Source organism: Ammospiza nelsoni, chromosome 1 (assembly GCF_027579445.1).
Source record: "Ammospiza nelsoni isolate bAmmNel1 chromosome 1, bAmmNel1.pri, whole genome shotgun sequence".
In the NCBI taxonomy this organism is placed as follows: domain Eukaryota; kingdom Metazoa; phylum Chordata; class Aves; order Passeriformes; family Passerellidae; genus Ammospiza; species Ammospiza nelsoni.
Window position 1 is genome coordinate 17,750,718 of NC_080633.1, and position 21,037 is coordinate 17,771,754.

At 37.8% G+C, this 21,037-nt stretch overlaps 1 protein-coding gene across 1 annotated transcript in view; it reads right to left on the minus strand.

Moving 5' to 3' along the window:
- The window catches only part of GPR158 (G protein-coupled receptor 158), a 183,030-nt gene that overhangs the window by 70,846 nt on the left and 91,147 nt on the right, over positions 1–21,037 (minus strand). Inside the window, exon 5 of the mRNA XM_059481523.1 lies at positions 7,870–7,938. Within this exon, the coding sequence (XP_059337506.1) occupies positions 7,870–7,938 (69 nt within the window). The remainder of the gene's footprint in view (positions 1–7,869; positions 7,939–21,037) is intronic.

Here is a 21,037-nt window from a genome sequence, read left to right on the forward strand (position 1 = left end):
AGTTTATATGCCCTGAGACCCAACAGGAATTATGTAATAGATATATAAAAGACTAAACATAGAAGTGTTATATAAAAGACTTTCTTCCTCTTCTCTAACTCCAATTCAGCAGAAACAGTGGGCCAAATGAAGACTCTCACTGATTAAACTTTTTCAATCAGGTGCTCCTCAGAATTTCTTTGGCATGGAAGTGGCTCTGCTGTGGTCTCCTGCTCGAGTGCTTGCCAAGCACCAAAGGTTCAGCTCTGGAGAGCAGAGCAATGAGGATGGATTATTAGAACATGGTTCTAGGCTTTAGTAAGGAACATACTATGAATATGTCCCAGCACTATTTTCCTCCATTTGAATGCACCCACATTTTACCCTCTGATAATTTTTGTGTTTCAAAGCTTTTTATGATCAGAAAAGAGTTACCCACACTTTCATTTTTCAAATGTAGCACATTTTTAACTTACGCATTCATTACTACTCAAGCTGTATCAAAAAAATTTTACATCCCCTGACTAAAAATTGTGCAATATTTTTCAGGACTGCAGTCTGGTTTTACATCACTTCTTTGAAAAGAGTGTATTAATATAGAGTTTTATCTACGGATTCTTGTATGTATAAGTTTACTCATGCAAGTTACTTCAGTGGAATTATAAGTAAAGAGGAAACACCACAAGATCTTTCTCTGCTTCCCTCTCTACAAGATTAATTTCTCTGAATGAAGGGCTGGCAAGACTGTACCACATAAGTGCCTACAAGCTGGCAGTGCAAGATATTAATTTAAAATAAAAGGGTCAACAAAAACCCAACGCAGCAGTTGGCTAAGGTCACTGGCTGCTGTCCTTTTCTCTCCTACTCTCAAGCCCTTCACACACATACTTGGCTATTCAGTAAACCCAGACTCTGAAAAATGTGCCCTTTGAACTTCTCAAAAAAAGCTCTCAGAGTAACAAACCCAGCAATGCCCTCCTACAATACCTACTGCACCTTCAAATCCACAGAAGGGGAAGATTGAGTTTTGTCACTGTATCACAAGTAATGCCACAAGGATGAGCAAGATGTGAAAGAATAGTAAAATCAGTACCTGCACCTTCACTGACCTATCTTCAGCCTGCCATGTATAGGTCCCATGACATGGTCCAGCAACATCCCATATTTTATCACTATCCAAAAAAAATACAACCATGGGACTTTACTGCATGCCTGCACACCGCCTGATTGGGTAGTCTCCATCCCTGAAGGTTTTTAAGACCTATAAAAATAAAGCCTCAGTAACCTTGTCTTGTATGAAGTCCTACAGCTGACCTTTGTGCAGAAGTTGGAGTAGAGGCCTCTTGAGGTCCCTCCCAACTTAAGGTAACCTGGGAACACAGCACACAGACACACCCAAACACAGAGAACATACACAAACACTCCTCACCAAATTCCACCTGTATAATCTCTTAGAATTTATGATGTCAAAGCTCTACTATGCTCTAGCAGAGTTCGACTGAGTTTCCACTACTTTAAACTTTTGTCATATACACAGAGATGCCAATATGTAACTAAAATCAGATGACATATAGCTCTGCCTAATCACAGTTCTTAATGTGGATAATCACATATACACCAGCCTCTAGTTACCTCCCTGCCAAAATTTTTTAGGATAGCTATGTAGATTAGTGACAACAGAACCATGAAGAAATATCCCATGATTCTTATTTTTCTGACATTTTAAATAAACGTATTCAAAAAGCAGAAAATATTCAGTGCTTGCTTCTTATCAGTCAAAGCAGTCACAAACATTTTTCTTAGCATGGTTCAGGGCAAGAACACAAGTGTTTCTAGTACCTATGAGGTTTCTGTATTTTGTAGCCTCTAATGCAGAGGCTACACCAGCTGACTTCTGGTTTTTGCATTTAAAGCAAGCTGGCTCTCAAAAAAAGGTACTGGTTTACTGGTTGCATGTTAACTCCAAAAAGTATGTTCATCTGACCAGGACATTGACCAAGAGAGACTAACTACTGCATCATCTTCTGCCTGGTTCCCTCACCTCTATGCCAAGCATACAATGTACATATAAAATCTCTGCACCATGGTATTTAAAACCTGACTTTTGCATTTGCTGGATATCTAATCCACTGTGATGCAAATAAAATTTTAAAAAATCTTCCTAGGGTACTGTGGAAATCTGTAGTGATTATTTTAGAGCAGATATTTACACCGTGTCCTTGGACTTCAGTGACATGAACACCAAAGACAGGTCTGTTCTTCACCTGAACAATGGTGAGTGTTCATTCTAAAAACCTTAAACACTCTTTTGTGACTAAAGGCAATGTGGTTATATCCTGACAAAGAATTAGTCTGAAACATCTGGGATATCAGAGCAGACTTGCAGTGCTAAATGTGTAGGAAAAAGCAAATTTTTCAGTTGGCCTCAGAGCACATCAATATGTATGGAATAAACAGTGACTGTGCTTTTGTAACACATCCCTTATTTGAGGGACAAATGCATAAGAGTATTTCACAGTGTTCTATTTTCACATTCATTAATGTCAAAACCAGAGCTTTCCAGTGACCTTGTTCTGCTCAGGACTGTTATCACTAATGGACCTATCATAGTCTTATGCTCCCAAACTTCACAGCTCATTTCTTCCATGCTAATGCACATACAGATCGTTTGAGGGGAAAAAAATGCATATCCATATCTAAGCTCCATGACTCCCCAATTTCTATTATTTCTCATAACACAAAAAGGTAGGTGATTTTAGCTTGAGTGTGAAAGAGGGAGTAAGACAACTCTAGAAACAGATCTTAACTCCTAACACATGCAACAAGATGTCTGAGCACAAAGTTTTCTCCAGGATTCACTACTCAACTATTTCATGAGCATTAGGAAGTCAATGCCCCCCAACCCACAGCTCCATTTCTCTAAACTGATAACAATATTGCCTTTTTATAATTTGCAGCTTGGAAAAATAGAGGAAAGCTGTAATGAATTTGGATTTATTTTTTTTAGCCAAAGGAAGGGAAGAGAAGAGTGAAAGAAAAAACTGTAAGTGTTTAAAAAGATACTCTGCAGCCTCCAAAGCCAGTCCATCTTATCAGCTAGCTGACATCACTGTTACAAGATTCAGCCTCTGTCTAAAAACTTTCACTTGCTAGAATTTAAATTTAGTACTTCTTATCTACTATATCAACAGAGGAAGAGAAGAAATTATTGAGACGAGATGGGGAAGAAATTATTCCCTTGGCCTTTGCATCATCATACTCACTTAACTTTAATCACTGACTGTAGAAATTCTTTTATATCATTATATCATGCAATCCATTGTATGTATTTTGGAGTTTCAGTCAATGTAGATGAGCAGTATGGGAACTATTTAATATAGCAGATAATCCGAGCTGCCTACGGTGGAATTCATCACTATTTGAGGCAAGTACCTCATTTATAGTCCCTGAAGTGTTGGCCATGATGCACCTCATCCTCAAGTCCCAAGTCTAAAACAAGTCATAAAAGGCCCAGTTCCTCTCCAGGATTTGGTAAGCAGAGGGTGGCTGTCTCAGCTATGGATGCACACATCAGAAACACAGACTCACAGAATTTCATTTGCAAGGGAGCTTTGCAGGTCATCTTGTCCAGCCCCTGCCCAAAACTAGGCCACGTTGCTCAGACCTGGGCCCAGTCAAGTTCGGACATCTGCAAATTTCAGAAACTCTGACAAAGAGTTTTGGTAATTGACAATTCAAGCAGTTTAAAAAGTTTCTTGATATCTTAACAGAATCTCCTATTTTTCAACTTGTGTCCATCACAGATGTCTAAAATCACCTGAGTTCTCACCCTTACAATGCAATTAACAGGCTACTCTCTTACAACATCGTGCTACTGCTCACTTTACTTGAAGGTCTTTGTAGCAACCAAAGAGTTTTTAAACTTGTGTGAAACTTTGAAATGTGTGTTCCAAGCATTAGCAAGACAGGGAGTCAAGAAAGGTCTAAAGGTTTCAAAATAGTGTTTCTGGACAAGGAAATTAATGGGATTCCTCCCCTCAGATGCCAAGTACAGAAATTAAGGGACTCATCCATAAGATGGTTGGGTTTTGGCTTTCTGTTCAAAATCTAAGAAAAAAGAAATATAAACAAAATCAATTAGAAATCAATTAGTGTTCATTTGGAGGAGATCCATTGATAATTGGAAAGACTAAGTTAAGGGAAATTAGAGATGTTACTATGAGATTGCAGAAAATATAAGAAATGAGAGCTTCAGAAATGTGAGCTGCCCAGCAACTTCTGAGTAAAATCCATGCATTTGCAATAGACGAAGCTCATCTGCCTGCTTATAATTCAGGAAAGATCAGTGTTGTTATGAGTATAGCCGAACTTGAATAATAAATTTAGGTGGAGGCCATTATTTGCACTTCCCATTTGGTTAGAAGGGCATTGTAACAGCTGTTTCTCTCACCAAAAGCAGCTGACTGGTGATATTATTTTTCAATTAATGATGTTACACTATGAATAGATTACTGCATGTAGGCATGAAAACAACAACAATTAGTGAAAGAAATTCAGCAATGTAACAAAGTAAGTTTTGGTTTTCATTTAATTGGAGGGTAGGGAAAGTCAGAGATGGAATAAACCCCTTCTAGACCCAGTGAAATTTGTATGCTGAAGGCTCTCAAAACAATCCAAGCCAGACTGAGTAAACAGATCTAGAAAGAAAGAATTAGGGAAGTGTAGAAGAGTGGAGAACAAAGATGCCAAGGACTTCAAGCAGAGCAGAGAAAATCTAAGTGGATTTTGTTTTTTAAACAAGAGTGTAATTTTGCACTGAATCCTCAAATGAATAGAGATTTCAGTTATTTAGAACTAAAACGCCACCCCTAAGTATCTTTACATTGTTACATGCACTAAGCCAAGCTGTGTAATTCCACACTTGGTTGACTGTGAAAGCAAAGCTTTTTAATTTTACATTCCAAATCACAACAGAAGAAGAGGTGATACCAAAGGAAAACAGCATTATGTTAGAAGACAACACCCTACTGCAGTGGTGCTTATGAACTCCATTCCATACATTAAGTCACATTTCCTACTATGCGTGGAAAACACAGCCTAGTTTGGGTGTATAAGATGTGAGATCTATATTAACTAGTCTTAGAGTTCTATTGTACTCCTCTAGCATAAAATGAAGACCAAATCAAACAGCTGAAACAATGACCTCTGGGCACATATTACTATGTCTTTAACCACATCTCTAAGTCACAGAATATTCCCCATTCTTCTTGGAAGCAAATAAAAACACCAAATAACATGAAGGGGTAAATAAATATAACCCAGTAAAAATAAAATCTGCTTTGCAGGTCCATGACTTATGACCAACATGTATATTGATAATATATGCTCTACATCCTGCTATGAATGAATGTGTGTGAATGTCAGCTGGTGAAAACAAGACTCTTTCAAAGCTTGGGTTTTCTTTCTTGTGTCATTCTTCTCTGCTTTGTGCTCCTTTCCCAGACAATAAGCAGGTGAGCACATTTAGATTCTGTCCATGTACAGCAAAACATCAACAGTTCACATTCCAAGGACCCACCCCTCATAATTCACACCTTGCAGCTTTTCTTTCTTAAAAAGACTATGCCTTATAGCTTTCACACATCTACTGTTTCACTGTCTTGCCCTGCATCAGAAATTGATGAAAAATTCCTTGCAGTTAATTGAGGGACAGAGATATTGGAAAGCTGAACTTTCCAATCTTCTTTGATTTTACAAAACCATACTTTTCTGGTTGGTGAAATCAGGATTAATTTCTCTGTCTGAAAATGCAAAGGACCTCCCACTATCACATTTGCTACATCCCTCCCCTAAAACCCTCAAAATAGAAATGATAAAATTGCTCTCTTTCTTTTCCCTGAGTCTGTAGGAGTAACAGCCTGATTAGTAATTCCCTGTATAAGAAAGAAGAGTGCCCCAGCAAAGAGCGTGGGAACATAAAACTGCTAGAAGAGAGAAGCCAAGTCTTACACTCTACCTATTAATTTCCAATAGGATGTGTTCTCAGTGGTCAGTTTTATACAGGGGGAGCTTGAGCTCCGCAGAGAAAGATAAACTCTGGTCAAGTATCTACATCCCATCTGGGATGGGCTACTCAGCAATCTCCAGCAAAAATTTTTTTCCACGTAATATGTCAAACTCTCATTTTGCACTCATTGTATATTAAATATCCTAATGTCAGTGAAAAAAAAAAAGAGGCTTAAAAGTCAGTGAAGAGCTGAGGGGATGCTTGGGTTCTTGAACTGCTCCCTCCCAGGATCACTTCCTTTCTTCTCCCTCTGCATTTAAAGATTGTGGATGGTCACCAGCTCTTGCATCCAACACCATGGTCCTTCAAGTCACCTGCTGAGAGAAGCCTTTTTCCACAGCAATATCCCAGTGTCCCAGGTGCTGAGCACCTGAAGCAGCCAGTCACCAAAGGATGCTTGTCCTTCATGAATCACAACAAATGGAGGATCAAGACAAGAACTGGGAAATGAACTGAAGGGTGGGTGACAGGTGAGCAGACTGCAGACACGATTCTGATGGGCTATGGTGAGGCTCCTCACACTTTGGAGCTGGGGCTGTACAGTCACTGACTGGTTCTAACTGAGCCCCTGCCTGGGGAGGCCAGCCTGGCCCAGGGCTCTCTGAGAAAGCAAAGAGGAGACAGCCATGAAAGGAAACCCCTTGCATAATGCTCTATGCCATGAATTTTTGCCAATGCTCCACAGCACCAGCTGAGGAAGCAGTGCATGGGCTTTCTGTTCTGTTCACTGAAAATAAATATGAAAGAAGCTCTGAAAACCCATGGGAGATGTATTTATTGCAAGTTGCAAAAAACTTTTGTCCAACATGAAAAAACCAAAACCTTTAATTTCCCTGACTTCTGGAAAGTGAAGGATGAAAAAATACATAAAACTATCCTAGAAAATGCACACACCTTTTCTTTAGAACTTGAAAACGATTCAAGAAAGAATGTATAAAAATTCCACTAGGGTTTGTGTTTACTTATAGTATTCTTCACACATTTCACTGCAGTTTATTTCCTACTTGTTCTACAGCTACTGAAGAGTTTTGTTATCCAGCTCATCTTTCAGTAACTACATGATGGTCTATAAAAGCACAAAAAATTCTGACTACTGAGGGAAAGAGAACATAAACATATTTTAAAATAGTCCAGAACTCCATCTTTGATTGTCTCCCAACCTGCATGCTTTCTACCAAATTTCTTCAATATACACTTTAATGTCTTGCTTTATCTAGTCATTATTTTGGGTTTATGTGGAAATTACAAGCTCAGCTTTCCTGGGACTTTTGAAAAGAGAATGGACACGTATTTATATGAGTTTTGTGGTATATTTATGAAATTACTTTTTTTCCACTTACAGGGTAAGGGTAATGCCATCTACTTTCCCAAGATAGGGTGTTGAAGATGCCACATATCTTCAGAAACATCAAAATACATGCCAGTAATGCACTGAAATAATTAATCTCATTTATACTACATTCCAGGGAAATATTTGGTATAATCAGTGTCTTCCTTTTACATACCTTGCTTTTTTCCCCCCATACCATAGATCAGAGAGGTATTGTCTTTCAAAGCAAAATCTCATCTTAACCCAGAACACCCAAAAACTTCCAATTAAACCACTGGAAATTTTTACCAAATTGAAAATGAAGAATTATTACAAATACAGTAAAACATTTGAGTGTTTTTAAGAATATTTTAAGAGCACAGCACATTCTGTAGTCAGATTCAACTAATAATTAATAAATATTTTTTACATTTATATTTTTACCAGAGTCATTCATAAAGTGTTTTAAAACATTGGCAAGGGTATAATTTTTTTAAGTAATATTTTGACTTACTGGGAAGTACAGAAGAAGTGATCCAAAAAGAATGGTTTCCAGCAGCACCAGCCCTGAAGCCCTGATACTCTAGAAGACAAAAACCAACAAAAGACAAAATATTAGAAAATTCTCTCTGTGTGTCATTTTCATAAAGGTACCTTCACTTTTGTAACACTTCCACAGTAATGTTTATTAAGCTGTCTGCCATGCTTGCATGCTCCACACTCTTTAAATCACACATCCATTACAATGGTTGTGTTTTACAAAGTTAAATTTAAAATATCTTTTTCCTATGTTAAATACTATTCAACAGACACTACCTGGATGTTGTATTGCACCTGGATATGATTTGAAATTGCTAAATTTGTTCTCAAGTGTCAAGATTTAGGGATCATGGGAATTAGATACATGAATTTAATTGTAGAATTTGTTCTGCATTGTTTAAATTTCAGTAAGTCCCTAGAATATTTTTGCTCATTTAATGACTTAGCTTCCATAATAAGTATGAATAATCTACAATTTTACTGAATATAGAGTGTGCTCTTAGCCTGCAAGCGTATCTACTTTTCCTGAAATTTTTGCACAAAGACGTTGATTCATTAACTTGTCAGGATTGTAAAATACTATGCCATTTCCTCACCACTTGTTGGTTAAGAAAACCAACATGGTTTTCTTAGATCTTAAAATTTAAAAAAATCCATTATTTTTCCTAATACTTAAGTGTATTCCAATAAGTTTGATGATTTACGTACAGTGCAACCGCGCCTTATCTTAGAGACAAAACATCAACACTTGTGAGAAACTGAAATGTTGAGGGTTAATGACTCAGAATCAAGCACTGCAAGAGCAGGAGTGCTCTGCTGATACGTGTGAGGCTCAGCCCAGGTGCAGAGGCTGTGAGCACCAGAGGATGACCAGGACAAATCAGCCTTAGTTTAGCAAGAAGCTGGGTTTGAGTCACATAAGGGAAGAGGCCAATGAGAAGCAGATCCTGAGAGGTGGGATAATGCTGTTTATCATGCCAGTGCCCTCCCTTCCACGAGTGGCTCCAACATCATACAAGGCAGAGGTCAGTGAGCTCATGGGACTGAAAAATACTCAAACCACTAAAAAATGTTTTCTTTTCTTATTATGTACGAAGCATCCCTATACACCAGAATGACCAACAAAGCAACTGAAATGAGATTCATTATAGAGAAGATGGAAATTAAATAAACCATCTAAAATCCATTTAACTCCCATGTAGACATTCCTTTCTAAACAAGTCTTTCACATCCTGATCAGTCTTTTCTTATCAAGCTTGTTTCTGGGCAGTATGATCATAAGATAACCTGCTGGGACAAAGAACTTCAGCATTTCCAGTTCTTCCATAATAATAAATTATCCCATGATTTTTTCTCACCTGTGCTCTGGTAGGGACCATTCTCTGTGAATGTTATCTATGTGCTTCTGCTTCCTGCCCCAAAAGAAGTGTGGCTTACAGAGCAATGCTGGAATTCAAAATGGGCTTGAATCCAGGTTTTGTCTATACTTTCACCTCAGTCTTTGGTACAAGGAGAGCAGGGGGTTTCACCTAATGTTTACAGATATGACTGCTCTTCTAAACAGGATTCCTTGGCAAATGGAATATACATACTAGCAGAGATGAATGCTATCCACAATGATGAAGAAAAGCTCAAAACCTCCAACACAAAATAGTACAAACATTTTTACATAAGTGTAGAGAAAATTTTTAAAAATGGTTATAAACTGAAGTATAAGAATTCTCCTAAACTACATTTTTGAACTGGTTGGCTTTCTTCACTGCAAAGAAAAAGAGCTATTTTAACAGTTGATTTTAAAGTATTTTTATTTCTTCCATAATGACCACTACAGCCCAAGAAGTCCAGGAAGAAAAAATTATCCAGCACTAAAACTTTAAAAACAGGGATTAACTAAAGAGAAGAGAACCAAACTAAAGCATAAAGTTTCAAAATTAATTTATTAAAAATATTTTTTAGATATACAGGTATTTCCAGAAGTCTGTGAGTAACAGTGTTTCCACCAAAAACTGAATCTTGCACTGTACAGACTTTGCAAATATGGGTCCCTAAGGCACAGCTGGGGGCAGGATCACAAATGCACTTTATGGGCATCTGCAACATACACAGCAGTGAATATGCCCACACACCTCAGGAAAAAAAGCCTTTGCTCCTTCCTCCTTTAAGAAAATTAATGAAGGAAATTGATGATTGTCTAAAGTCTCCACCAGCCACTGTCCACCTATACAGGCTGCACAAGCAAAATTCTCCAATGGAATTCACAGAAATTAGGGCATTCAAGGACACAGCCCTGAAATTTCATGCACTGGGAATTTCTTCCACTTGGATGTAATACTTGTCTTCTTTTTCTTTTTTATTTTTTCTTTTCTTTTTTAACAGCTGCTTGGAGTGTTTTGTATCTGTCTTGCTTGTTGGCACTTATTTTGATTTTATTTATTTCTTTCTCTGGCTGTTCATCTTGTGTTTATTGCCACTTTGTCTGTGTGTCCATCTCCCATTCAGGGCTTCATTTCTATCTTTACTTATTTGTGTCAGTAGAACTGTCCTTTCTGGATTTCCTTGTCTTGCTCAATGGTTACACATTGCTGACACCTAATTAATACTGCAATTTATTTTGTTTCTAGCTTCATTCTAACTTTCATACTTAGCTACCTATACCATGCACTTACCTAGGTCTGCAAAGAGTACTGTTTGTGAAGGTCTGATTCATGCTTTCACCCATTCTATACAGGCCATATTAGCAGCCTTTGGGATAAACAGTCATTCCTTATCCTTGAAACTCAGAAAGTAACACCATTTCTGTGAAAAATCCCATTAAGAAAGGAAAGTCATACATGACTCTTGGCCACTGCTAAAGGGTCATAAATAAATGTTAAATAATTATCTACACGAGGTAAATTTTAAAAAGTGTAGCTGCCCAAGTTGCATCAAGCATAACAAAATAAAAGCTGAATTCATGTATAAACAAGCACAGAAGAGATTGCATTTCAACTGTCTGTGGTCCTAGGCAATCCAGGAAATACAATCCAGGAAATACACAGCATTAATTATCACTGAATTCCTGAATGTCATCACATAAATCAGTGATATGAGTGTCAGAGTATTTTCATAGTGGAGAAAAAAAAAAAAAAGCCAAAATATAATTAAAGTCATCCTGTATTGGTTACATTGTGTAATACTGAATTAACTGAACTGAATTAACTGTAGTCTTTTGGTGTCAGTCCAGGAAGACTGCAGGTTCCTCCAGGGCCACATGTCACTGTGTATTATATGAGCGTGGTACCATGGAAACCTAGTGAGGGGAAAAGGTTGGCATATTTTGATTTTTTTCACTTTTGTTAAACAGTTTTGCCACTTCTGTAATAAAACAAATGACCAAAGAGGGCTGTGACTTACAGAAAATTTCCTTTTACAAAGGTGGTTTCACCAGAATGTGAGCTTGCCTTTCAGTTAAATAAAGTATATCAGAAACCATTAGAGGAAAAAAAAACAAACAGATACACTTCTTCTTTAATCTCAACTTTGAATACCTTCATATTTATTAAACTGGAAAGTGTATCTACACTCCATGTGTAAGCACATATGGATACAGGACAGAATGACAGAGAAGCAAGGAAATATAGAGAAATATTTGAGGTGATTGGAAAAATTACTATGTAAATTGTCTCAAAAGAAGAGTAATACAAAGTGCAGCTAAAGGTAGATGTGAGGGCAATGTGCTCGCTCTGCAGTGCTCCAGGAGACACTGGTGGCGCAGGTCTGGCAGATCCATCCCACTCTGCACATGAGGAAATGGGAGATGTGATGGGACCTTACAGGCCTGTATTCCCAAATCTGTCTCTCACTTCTCTGAAAACCCTTCCTGTTCAAATTATTTTTATTCCTGGTACAGGGGGTTCTTTATTTCTATCAAATTAAAGAATTGAGAAGAGATTTTTGTCAAGTTGAAAATACATGATCAGAAATGTTTTATTACCAGTTGCTTCTCTTACTAAAATACACCTTCCCAATAAATAAATTTTTTCCAGTATGACTATATTTTTGTCTTGATTTCCATGAGCTGTTTTTCTAAAGCCCATTGAACCTTTCCCTCTGTCTTATCCCATATACCTTTTCCCAAACACAAAGACACTCATCTTTCTAAGTGAAAGAGCTGTGTGGAAAAACTAAATTTCAGGAATTTTATATCCATTAAAGTTCACTTTTAAGAAATAGAATGCACAGATTCTTCTTTCTGTCCCCAAGGCTGAGCAGTAGCAAGATGTTTGGCTCCTCTGTTAAGAAACAGAAGTTGGACTTCCAGCTCCCAGACACTGATATCAGGAGCTGCAGAAAAGAGTGGAATTACATTTCATTGTGGTGGGCAACCTAATACTGCTCACACCTGGAAGAGTACTGGGGACCAAAGAATGGGCATGAAAACAACTGGAAGGAGTCCTCTAAATCCTCAGTTAGTACCCTATAACAGTAGTGTCATAAGTTATTTATTGTCTTGATAATAAATTCAGGGCTGATTAGGATCACTCCCCATGAAAACATAAATGTCAAATTCCTTAACAAGGCTTTGCTTTAATTTTATTATTGTTGGTTGCGGTACAAAATTCAAACAAATCATTCCCAGTTAACTACAGGAAAAAAAATTCAAGGGGGAAAAAGTGAAATCTCTTTTGAAAATTTCTCTGTAAAATAATGAAGAGAAAATTGTGTCTCCTGCTCAACCTTTGATCACACTAACAAATATTTTTGACCTATTTGAATCATAGCCTCCTAACAGAATAAAGATTTCAAGTAGAGAAATATTCACAGCACAGACCAATTTTCCAAAATTGGTTAGTGGCAGTTACAGGCTGCCACTTAAATTGTACTGATAAATTGTCAGAATTTTCTGGCATTTGCAGGTTTTGTGCGGTACTCCTAAACCAAATAAATATAATCCTCATCTTCTCTCCTTTCCCTTTCAAGCCTTTGAAAAAGACTTACATGAAGGTCAATTTTTTTTCTATTACTAGTTATAGGTGAGCTCAAACAGAATATAATTATTATATTTACTTTTTACTTGAAAGAAAAATCAGGAAACGCAAAGACCATCAATCAAAAAGCAATTTCATTACAAGTACAAAAGATTTCAGGCATCCAAGAAATCCCCAAATATTTAATTTTTCAATTCATGCGGCTCTTGATCCTTTCTGTTATACGAGTAACGAAATCTGTTGAGATAAATCATGATGAAGGGAAGGTGTTCTGCATTTAGAAATATGGGCATTGCTGAATCTAAGTTGCACTACACCACTTACAAGACAGACATTTGAGAAAACAGTATTTGCTAGTGAAGAACCCTCACAATAAAAATGGTTAATGTCCCAGGGACATCTTTTCTTATAAGGGCAGAAATTCCTTCCTTGGGCACATATTGCTTAGATCAACACACCTGCTTCTCCTCAAATAGTGGTGAATATATACATCAAAGAAAATCAGTGATGAGGTGAACACCTAAGTTCAATTTCAGTCTATCCACAGATCTATGGTTAATTCAAAAGATGAATATGTACAATGACAATCATCCAAAATCTTGATCACCTAAAGTGTCTGTTTCACTAGATTTGCATTCAATTAACAGAGAAATTAAATGAAGATCCAAATACATTACTTTCAAGAATAAAGTGCACTTTAATATTGATTAATCACTGAATCACCAAGAGATTAAATTGAATACACAAAAAATCTGATGAAATAGGAAACCAAATTGCAGGAGGCAGGGCTCAGTATGTTCCTCTGTTAGGTTACAAATAGCTTCAGAATACCTGAACTAAATTTCAGCTTTCTTATGCAACATGGCCTCACCTATTACAGAAGATAAACCACAGCTCAATAAAATCACCTGTATAAATTGTAGTTCAATCACACAGAAATAAACAGTTTATGGTAAAAGGAAAAAAAAATCAACCTGACTGCAAAGTTCAAGATTCATAACATCTCAGAGGAAACAAACTGAAAATGATGTGAGAAGCGTTAGAATAAATCTGATTGAGGTCAAAAAAATTCTCATTATTTTCATGACTTAGAAGGCCAGTTAACTATAGATGAAAATCATTATAATAATTTCAGATCAGTCAAAACCTCATACTTTGGAAGGTTTTTAATCCAACTCCAGTTTATTTTATTCACTTTTACTTCACAAGAGCCAACTGCTAAACCACTGCAAATGAATACTTTATGATTGCATCTGAGAAATCCTAATCCCAAAAAGGGTGAGATTTTTCAGCTCTTTAGAATTTATTAAGTAATCCTTCATTAAGTTTAGACCACAGAATTTATGTTTCACTGAAATAAAAGCACATTTGTTTTTGAAAGAAATGCTGTTATGCATAACTTAATTATTCTTCCTTCCAATGTTTTGCTGAAAGGCCCAGCCCTGGGGAAGCCTCATGTTAGTGCAGACCCTGCACAAGGAATTAGTGAAAATGGCTGTGCTGTCTGCACAAAGTTAAGACACGGGACAGCATATGGATCACGGCAGATGAGAAGAGCAATGGAACAACAAGGCAGTGTCACATTGCAGAACTAGCAATTAGTAGTTAGTCCCAGCCTATCATTATCCCTCTCTAAGTTAAATACTTTGTCAGCACTTGAATCTGAAGACATGCCATGGAGAGCAGGGGATGCTCTCAAAAAGCTTCCACCAAGCATGAGGAAAGTATGAAGGGAACAAGGGGCGTTTTTTGGAAAAGGTAACAAGGGGTGCTTTTTGGAAAAGGTAACAAGGGATGTTTTTTGGAAAAGGTAAAAAGATCAGGCTGGTGTTGACACTTCTGCATCAAAGGAATAGCAGACATTTCTTTTCAATTAGGAGACAGAAAAAGGCACATATGGGAGCTGAAAAAACCAGAGATACACAGCGCATGTATGGTGTCAAGAGGGAGATGCAAAGAGGACAGCAGAAAGTGGCAGAGCAGTAAATCATGGGCAGCATCATTTGGAACAGACAGGAGCTGTGACTGCATCTGCCAGCTGAAAGGACATGGCAATAGTCAAGACACAAAACACCAAGCTGAGACAACAAACAGGGCTGCAGACTGGCAGAAAACATTTATTAAAAGGGAGCCCAGAAGGAGTTCAGCTCAGAAGGAGTTCAGCTCAGACACAGCCAGAGACACAGAGACCTCCAGAGTTCAAAATGACCTTTGGTAACAAGCAGGTTGCTACAGTAACTATGAAAGGAGTAGCTGGGATGTCCTAGGGGGAAGCAGGAGGAGATCAAGGTTTCTTCTCTGCTATATTGAAGTTGATGAGAAGATGGCAGAGAAAAATGTCATGATTTTATTCCAGACAGGGGGAGGCATGGCTGTGACAAGGAAGGCAACAGCAATGTGACTGTGTTCATAGCACAAAGTTCTAATGAGAAGCTGACAGCATGAGCCTGCTCCTAAAAGCCTTCAACTTTTACCCAAAGAAGTGAAGAAAAGAATGAAGAACAGGAATATTTTTTAGTCTCAGTGATCTCTGTTCAGCTCGTACCACACGATATAGCCAAAATCAACCAAACAACCAAAATATTAAAAACAGCATAAAGTTTCTCTGAACAGTCTACCATAAACTACAAGTTTTGCAGTTACAAATATACAGTAAAAAAATGCAAGACTTTTCCTGGAATAATGATACAGTTTTATTTCTACTATTTGAAAGTTCTCATGTTACATTTTTTTTCTGTTTTTTTCTTTCCCTGCTTCTTAACTTACATTACTTCTTCCTCCTCTCTGGGTAAAACTTCTAAAAAACCCTACTTTCTCATCTTCATCAGAGCTTCTTCTTAGTTAAACTGGTTTTTCAACATCAAAATGGGGTCTTACTACTAGACCCTTAAAACAAAAAGCAAGGTCTGCTTCAGACATCGGTCTGCTCTTGGAGAGGGAGGCAGGCCAAAGACCTCATGCAAGCCACCAGGGACTTTGCTATTGCTATTGATTGTACAAGGAAGGTTCACAGCAGAATACAACTCCAAGACAAATAGCAGGATAAATAAATAATGTTGCTGTTATTCTGCTGACATGATAGGAAATCTCTTCCCAGCAAATCTGTAAATGCCCATTCAGGAGCCCAAATGAAACTCCAGATAAATGCAACTGTCCTGAAGTTACTGCATCAAAGAATCAGTGGGGAAAGCTTATTACCATGTGACAGGCCATTCAGTCTACTCAGACACTCTATAAGGGCTATAAATATGAGACTTAGCAGGAATCAGAGAGTAACAGACAATCAAAAATCTGAGCAGTTTGCTCAGTTTAATTGATGACTCTGTAACAACCTTGGAAAAATTATTCTATAAGGTAATAGTTGTCATTGTTGGAAAATATTTGCTGGAATTCAAGCATTCAATTACTTAATTTTTCATAATTTATTTTTAAAGTGAAATCAAAGTGTAATAGACTTACAAGAACGCAGGCCTTCAAGGCTGCTACAGCTTTTTCTTTGTTGACAGTGATATCCTTGCCAGCACCCTACACCGAAAGTGCACTACCAGCTCCATTCATTTGAATTTGGGGCTCTGTGCTGAAGAGTTTTGTTGAATACTGGTAGAACAGAAGGTAGCAATGATTCACAGTCCACAGGGTCTTATGCAGCAAAACATTAAGAAAGCAATGGCAAGGAACCTGTTTCAGTGTCAAACTGGAGCAACTGTGTCACAATCCATGGCTGATTGACATCGCTTTGAAGGCAGTACAATCCTTGAAAAACCATGAATGTTTTCCTTTGGGCCCCCTAAGATGCTGTGCAATTCAACTTTGTAGAGACAAGCACTGGCTTAATATAAAGCTATACAGAGAAGACTGCAGCTTTTGAATCCTTAGAGTTATGTCTGAGCATTGATGAAAAGCCATTTTATGACCTACCTTGTCCATTAGGAGTAGACTCTATCTAGAGCACTTTTTTTTTTTTTTTGCTTCCTACCATCCTGCTTTTCTCATTAGCTCTTCCTTATAAAGCCTGAACTGAAATCAATGAACATATTTCATATCTAGATCTTTAGTTTCTTCACACTTCAGTTTTCATTAGTTTTCACAGTGTCTGTAATTTATTTTTCTATTCACAAGTACTTGATGCCTCTAAACATTTGAATTAAATGCAAATTCATATTCATGTGAAACCTTAGGCCTTATGAAGTGAATACACACACAATACCCTGCAAACACTGCAGCCATGCCTACTGTTTTTGGGAGCTCCAGCAGCCAGTACATCCTCCCTGAGACTCAACTGCTGCTGCAGGCTAATGGCCCCTGCACTTCTTATCTTGCCAATATGGCACTCTTAAGTTACTTACGTGGGAATTAAGAAAGCACAGCACCCCTAAAGGCACATCTAAACTACACAGAAAAATGGGAAGGGACATGCAAATAAAGGAAATGAGAATTCCACTAAAAACAACAGTTTTGAAAACAACATCGGCAATGCATTTAAACTTGCAGCCTGAAGACTACAATAAATTTCCTGAGAAATCACAAGAAACGAGGTTCTCGCTCTAGGACAGGATGAAGAAAGGGTGTCTAATGCACTGCACAGAATGTGTATATGCTGAGTGAACTATCAGGTATGCCCACCAGCACAGCATGTAAAGGCAGCTGCTCCATCTGTGCAAAATCTTCCCTCTATCAAGTTTCCACTTCAGCTGAAATGTCAGAAATTGTTGTCTAGGGAGAAAAAAGCAGAATGTGCACCAAAGATGAAAACCATCCAGGCATAAGCACATCAAGATGCCACTGTGAAGTAAAAAACCAAGGAAAAAGGATTGGCTGATTTACATTAGAAAAAGAGGTATGTTTGCAAAGCCAGTATGCTTTAATATTTAAAGATGTATCACACATCAATAGCCTGTGATTACCTCATTCTGAATTACTGTATCCTATTGCGGCTGCAGTAACGGAGAAAAGACATTCTTGATTTCTCAATATTAGAAAGGGGAACTACAGCATAAATTTCCATGTTGCCTTTCCATCTATGTGCAGTTCTGTGCAGTATTTAAAATTGCACTGCTTAGGGAATATCTTCACAGTTTTGAAATCATATTTAGCAGAACACTTAAATATATTTACACTAAATTAAAAAATGGGGTAGTGGTGGCAGAGTGTATCTAGCCACCCTGAACTCCAAAATGAAAATCTGTATTTGACAGAATAAAAACCATATTAAAACAGTCTGTAGCTCTTATTTGCCACATTGCCCTCAAGAGAGGGAGAATTATTTATTCCTGTTGATGATTAGACATATGGTCCTGTTAATGATTAGACATATATGGTCCTGTTAACTGTATTTACCTTGATTGGTGTTCAAGATGTATATTTTCTTCCTCTCATTAAAATTATTTATATTTCTATACTTCCATCAGTTCCCTAATGTTCATAAAAGGGGGGTTGGGGAGGGCAGAGGTGGAGAAAACTAGTAAAATAAAACATCATTTAGTTAAAGATTTCCAATATTTGAGATTGGAAATGGTCTTGAACAGCACAAAGCCCTTCATTCCAATGGGTTCTATTACAGTCCATCATTGTTAAAGCCATATGATAACACCATTCCAAATTACCCTGTTGAATTCTAAGCATTTCTTCCACTATTTTTCAGAGCTGAAAACAACCTCCTCCAAGTGTCCTCACTACTACCAATTTTACCTTGAAATGCTGGATTTACATCCAGAGACGCTGGGCACAGGTGCAGCAGGAAGATGGAAAGCCCAGACCCCCATGCTCGCTCTCTGTTCCCCTCTTTCCAGACCCTGGCAGCACCACAAGGTGGTGAGATGAGGGCAAAGTAGTTTGGCTTTAGTGCAACCACTTTGAAGCCTTTAGCATTGATCTGAATGAGAATTCCCAGCAAACAAGACCCTTCTGAAAAGGTCTAGCATGAGTCAAGCCTGGCAGCACATTTCTCTCCTTCATCACAAAGTAGCAATTAATGTCTTCCACTCCATGGCTGAGATCAACCTCTGTGTTCTCTGTGCCAGCAGAGGTTCTTGGCATTTCTTAAGGGCACTTAAAATTCCTCACAGCAGCTGTAGTCTACCCAAAGCTCCCTGTTTGAGGTGGAAGGCTGCTGTGCAAAGGTCAGTTATTTTCAGCTCTTCTTTCCATTCATTTGAAAAGGCAGCCTTATAACAGATGAGCCTTTTAGGTTCTTTGCAGGTAATGTCCTTCCACAGTCAAGTACTTTAACAAAAACATGATTAAAACACAGCTGGTTTTCTCTAAGGCTCTGGTGGATTTCTATCCCTATGTATAGTCTAAAATAAAAAAAAAAAAAAATCTGATTTTCATTCATAGTTATTTAAATGTTCAGTTTCTTGCCAGCAGCTTTGCTACCCTTACGCTGTATGTAATCAGTGCTGCAGTTGGTCATTCCCTGTTTGTGCTCTCCCTTGGTCCACACATCACTGCTTGCACAGATGAATTCTACTTTGTTGTTGATGCTTTTTCTTACAAAATCACTGTTCAGCTTCTCATTTTTGAGAATATTTGTTTTAATATGATTTCTGTCCCCGTCTAAACAGCTACTTTTGTTAGCTTAGCCTCATACTTTTTGGACCTGTTTTTTGTAGTGATGTTTGCATTATTAAATCAATACTAATGCCACAGCACATAAAGATGTTTGTGAGCATCACCTTGAGCTGTTTTGTTCCTAAGTTTTTCAACTTAGAGAATGTTTTGCACCTCTGTATGCAGCCATGAGTAAGGCTGAAAGTTGTTCTGCAAGATCCTCATACTCAAACACTATCAAAGCCTTTGACAACCAAGGGAATAAGAGGAGCCTGTCCCTTTACAGACTCCTCTGTAAGGAGATTCTAAGTCTGTAAAACTCCTCTAAGACACATAACACAAATATCAACAGCACTGAGCCTGCTCCTTGTTTTGCATCCAGAGTCCCTTTCCTTCTCTGACACTGCAGAAGCCTCACCATCTCCCAAGGTCATATTCAGAAAAATCACTCTGTCAGACAAATCAAAATAGAATTTCAACACTTTCACTATTGAGGAAAGATCTCTTTTTCCCAGGCTTCATCACACAATTCCCTCAGTGGCATTAAACTGGTGCTGTCAGCTTTTCTGATGGAATTTCACAAATTTTCATCTCCCTTGAGTTTTTGAGCCTCTTGCACCTTGTGTCAATACCAGGTTCATGGCTTCCAGCTTTCACTACTGATTGGCACAAGGGCTACCCACAGGAAAGATGTCTTTGAAGTGATCCACACATCTGATTTCCCTTCTGTATTAGCTATGAATAATTTTTCCTCTTTTCTCTTTGCTTGGCACATTTCCCCCATTTGCTCTCCTGCTGAAATGCTTCGCCTTTTCCCACTATAGCAGTAGCATCTCCTCTTTATCTATTATATTTTTCATCTTTTTCTGTGTTTCCCTACAAATCTTTTCACTAGTAGTTTAGCTTCTGCTACTCCTTCTGTGCCTTCTTCCAGATTTTTCTGTGTTCTATCATTTTGGAGTTCTTCCTTTTCTTGACAATGGGCCACATTTTCTGCCTGTGACTTTCTCCAGTTATGACTCCTGCAGTTAAATAACATTACTGCTGAGCTGATCTCAGGGCTGCTGAGTCACTTTCACCTGTGTTTGACAAAGCCTCAAAAGAATTCCACAGCACTGATCAGAGCTTTGTCACAGTATCTTTTTGCTATTCCATTCAGCTCTTCTGGCCAATTCCAGCAACTGTTGAAGTCACTATTGTGCACTTACATTTACAGGTTGGCAATGGTCAGACTGGTCAGTGGTACCAGTAGTTTGGATCAACTGTATTTTGGAAGAACAAGCTAAATTTTGTTCTGTCACCTATCAAATATGCAAGTCTACATGAATAACTACCAGGTTTTCAAGAAGAGACATGAAATCTAACTTAATGATTTTTTGCCAAGAGAACAAAAGATATTCTGGTTTAGACTCTAGTGTGCTACCTCACTTCATGGTCTGTGCTGCATAATTAAAGAAGCACACAGTGATCCTTCCTGATCTATCCTCCAAGTTTCCAACAATAAAATTAATGACCTTAAGCACCAGATATTTCACCAAAACCACTGTGTTTAAACATCCAAAAATATAGAAACATATATAGAAAGATATATATATATATATATAGAGAGAGAGAGAGAGAGAAATA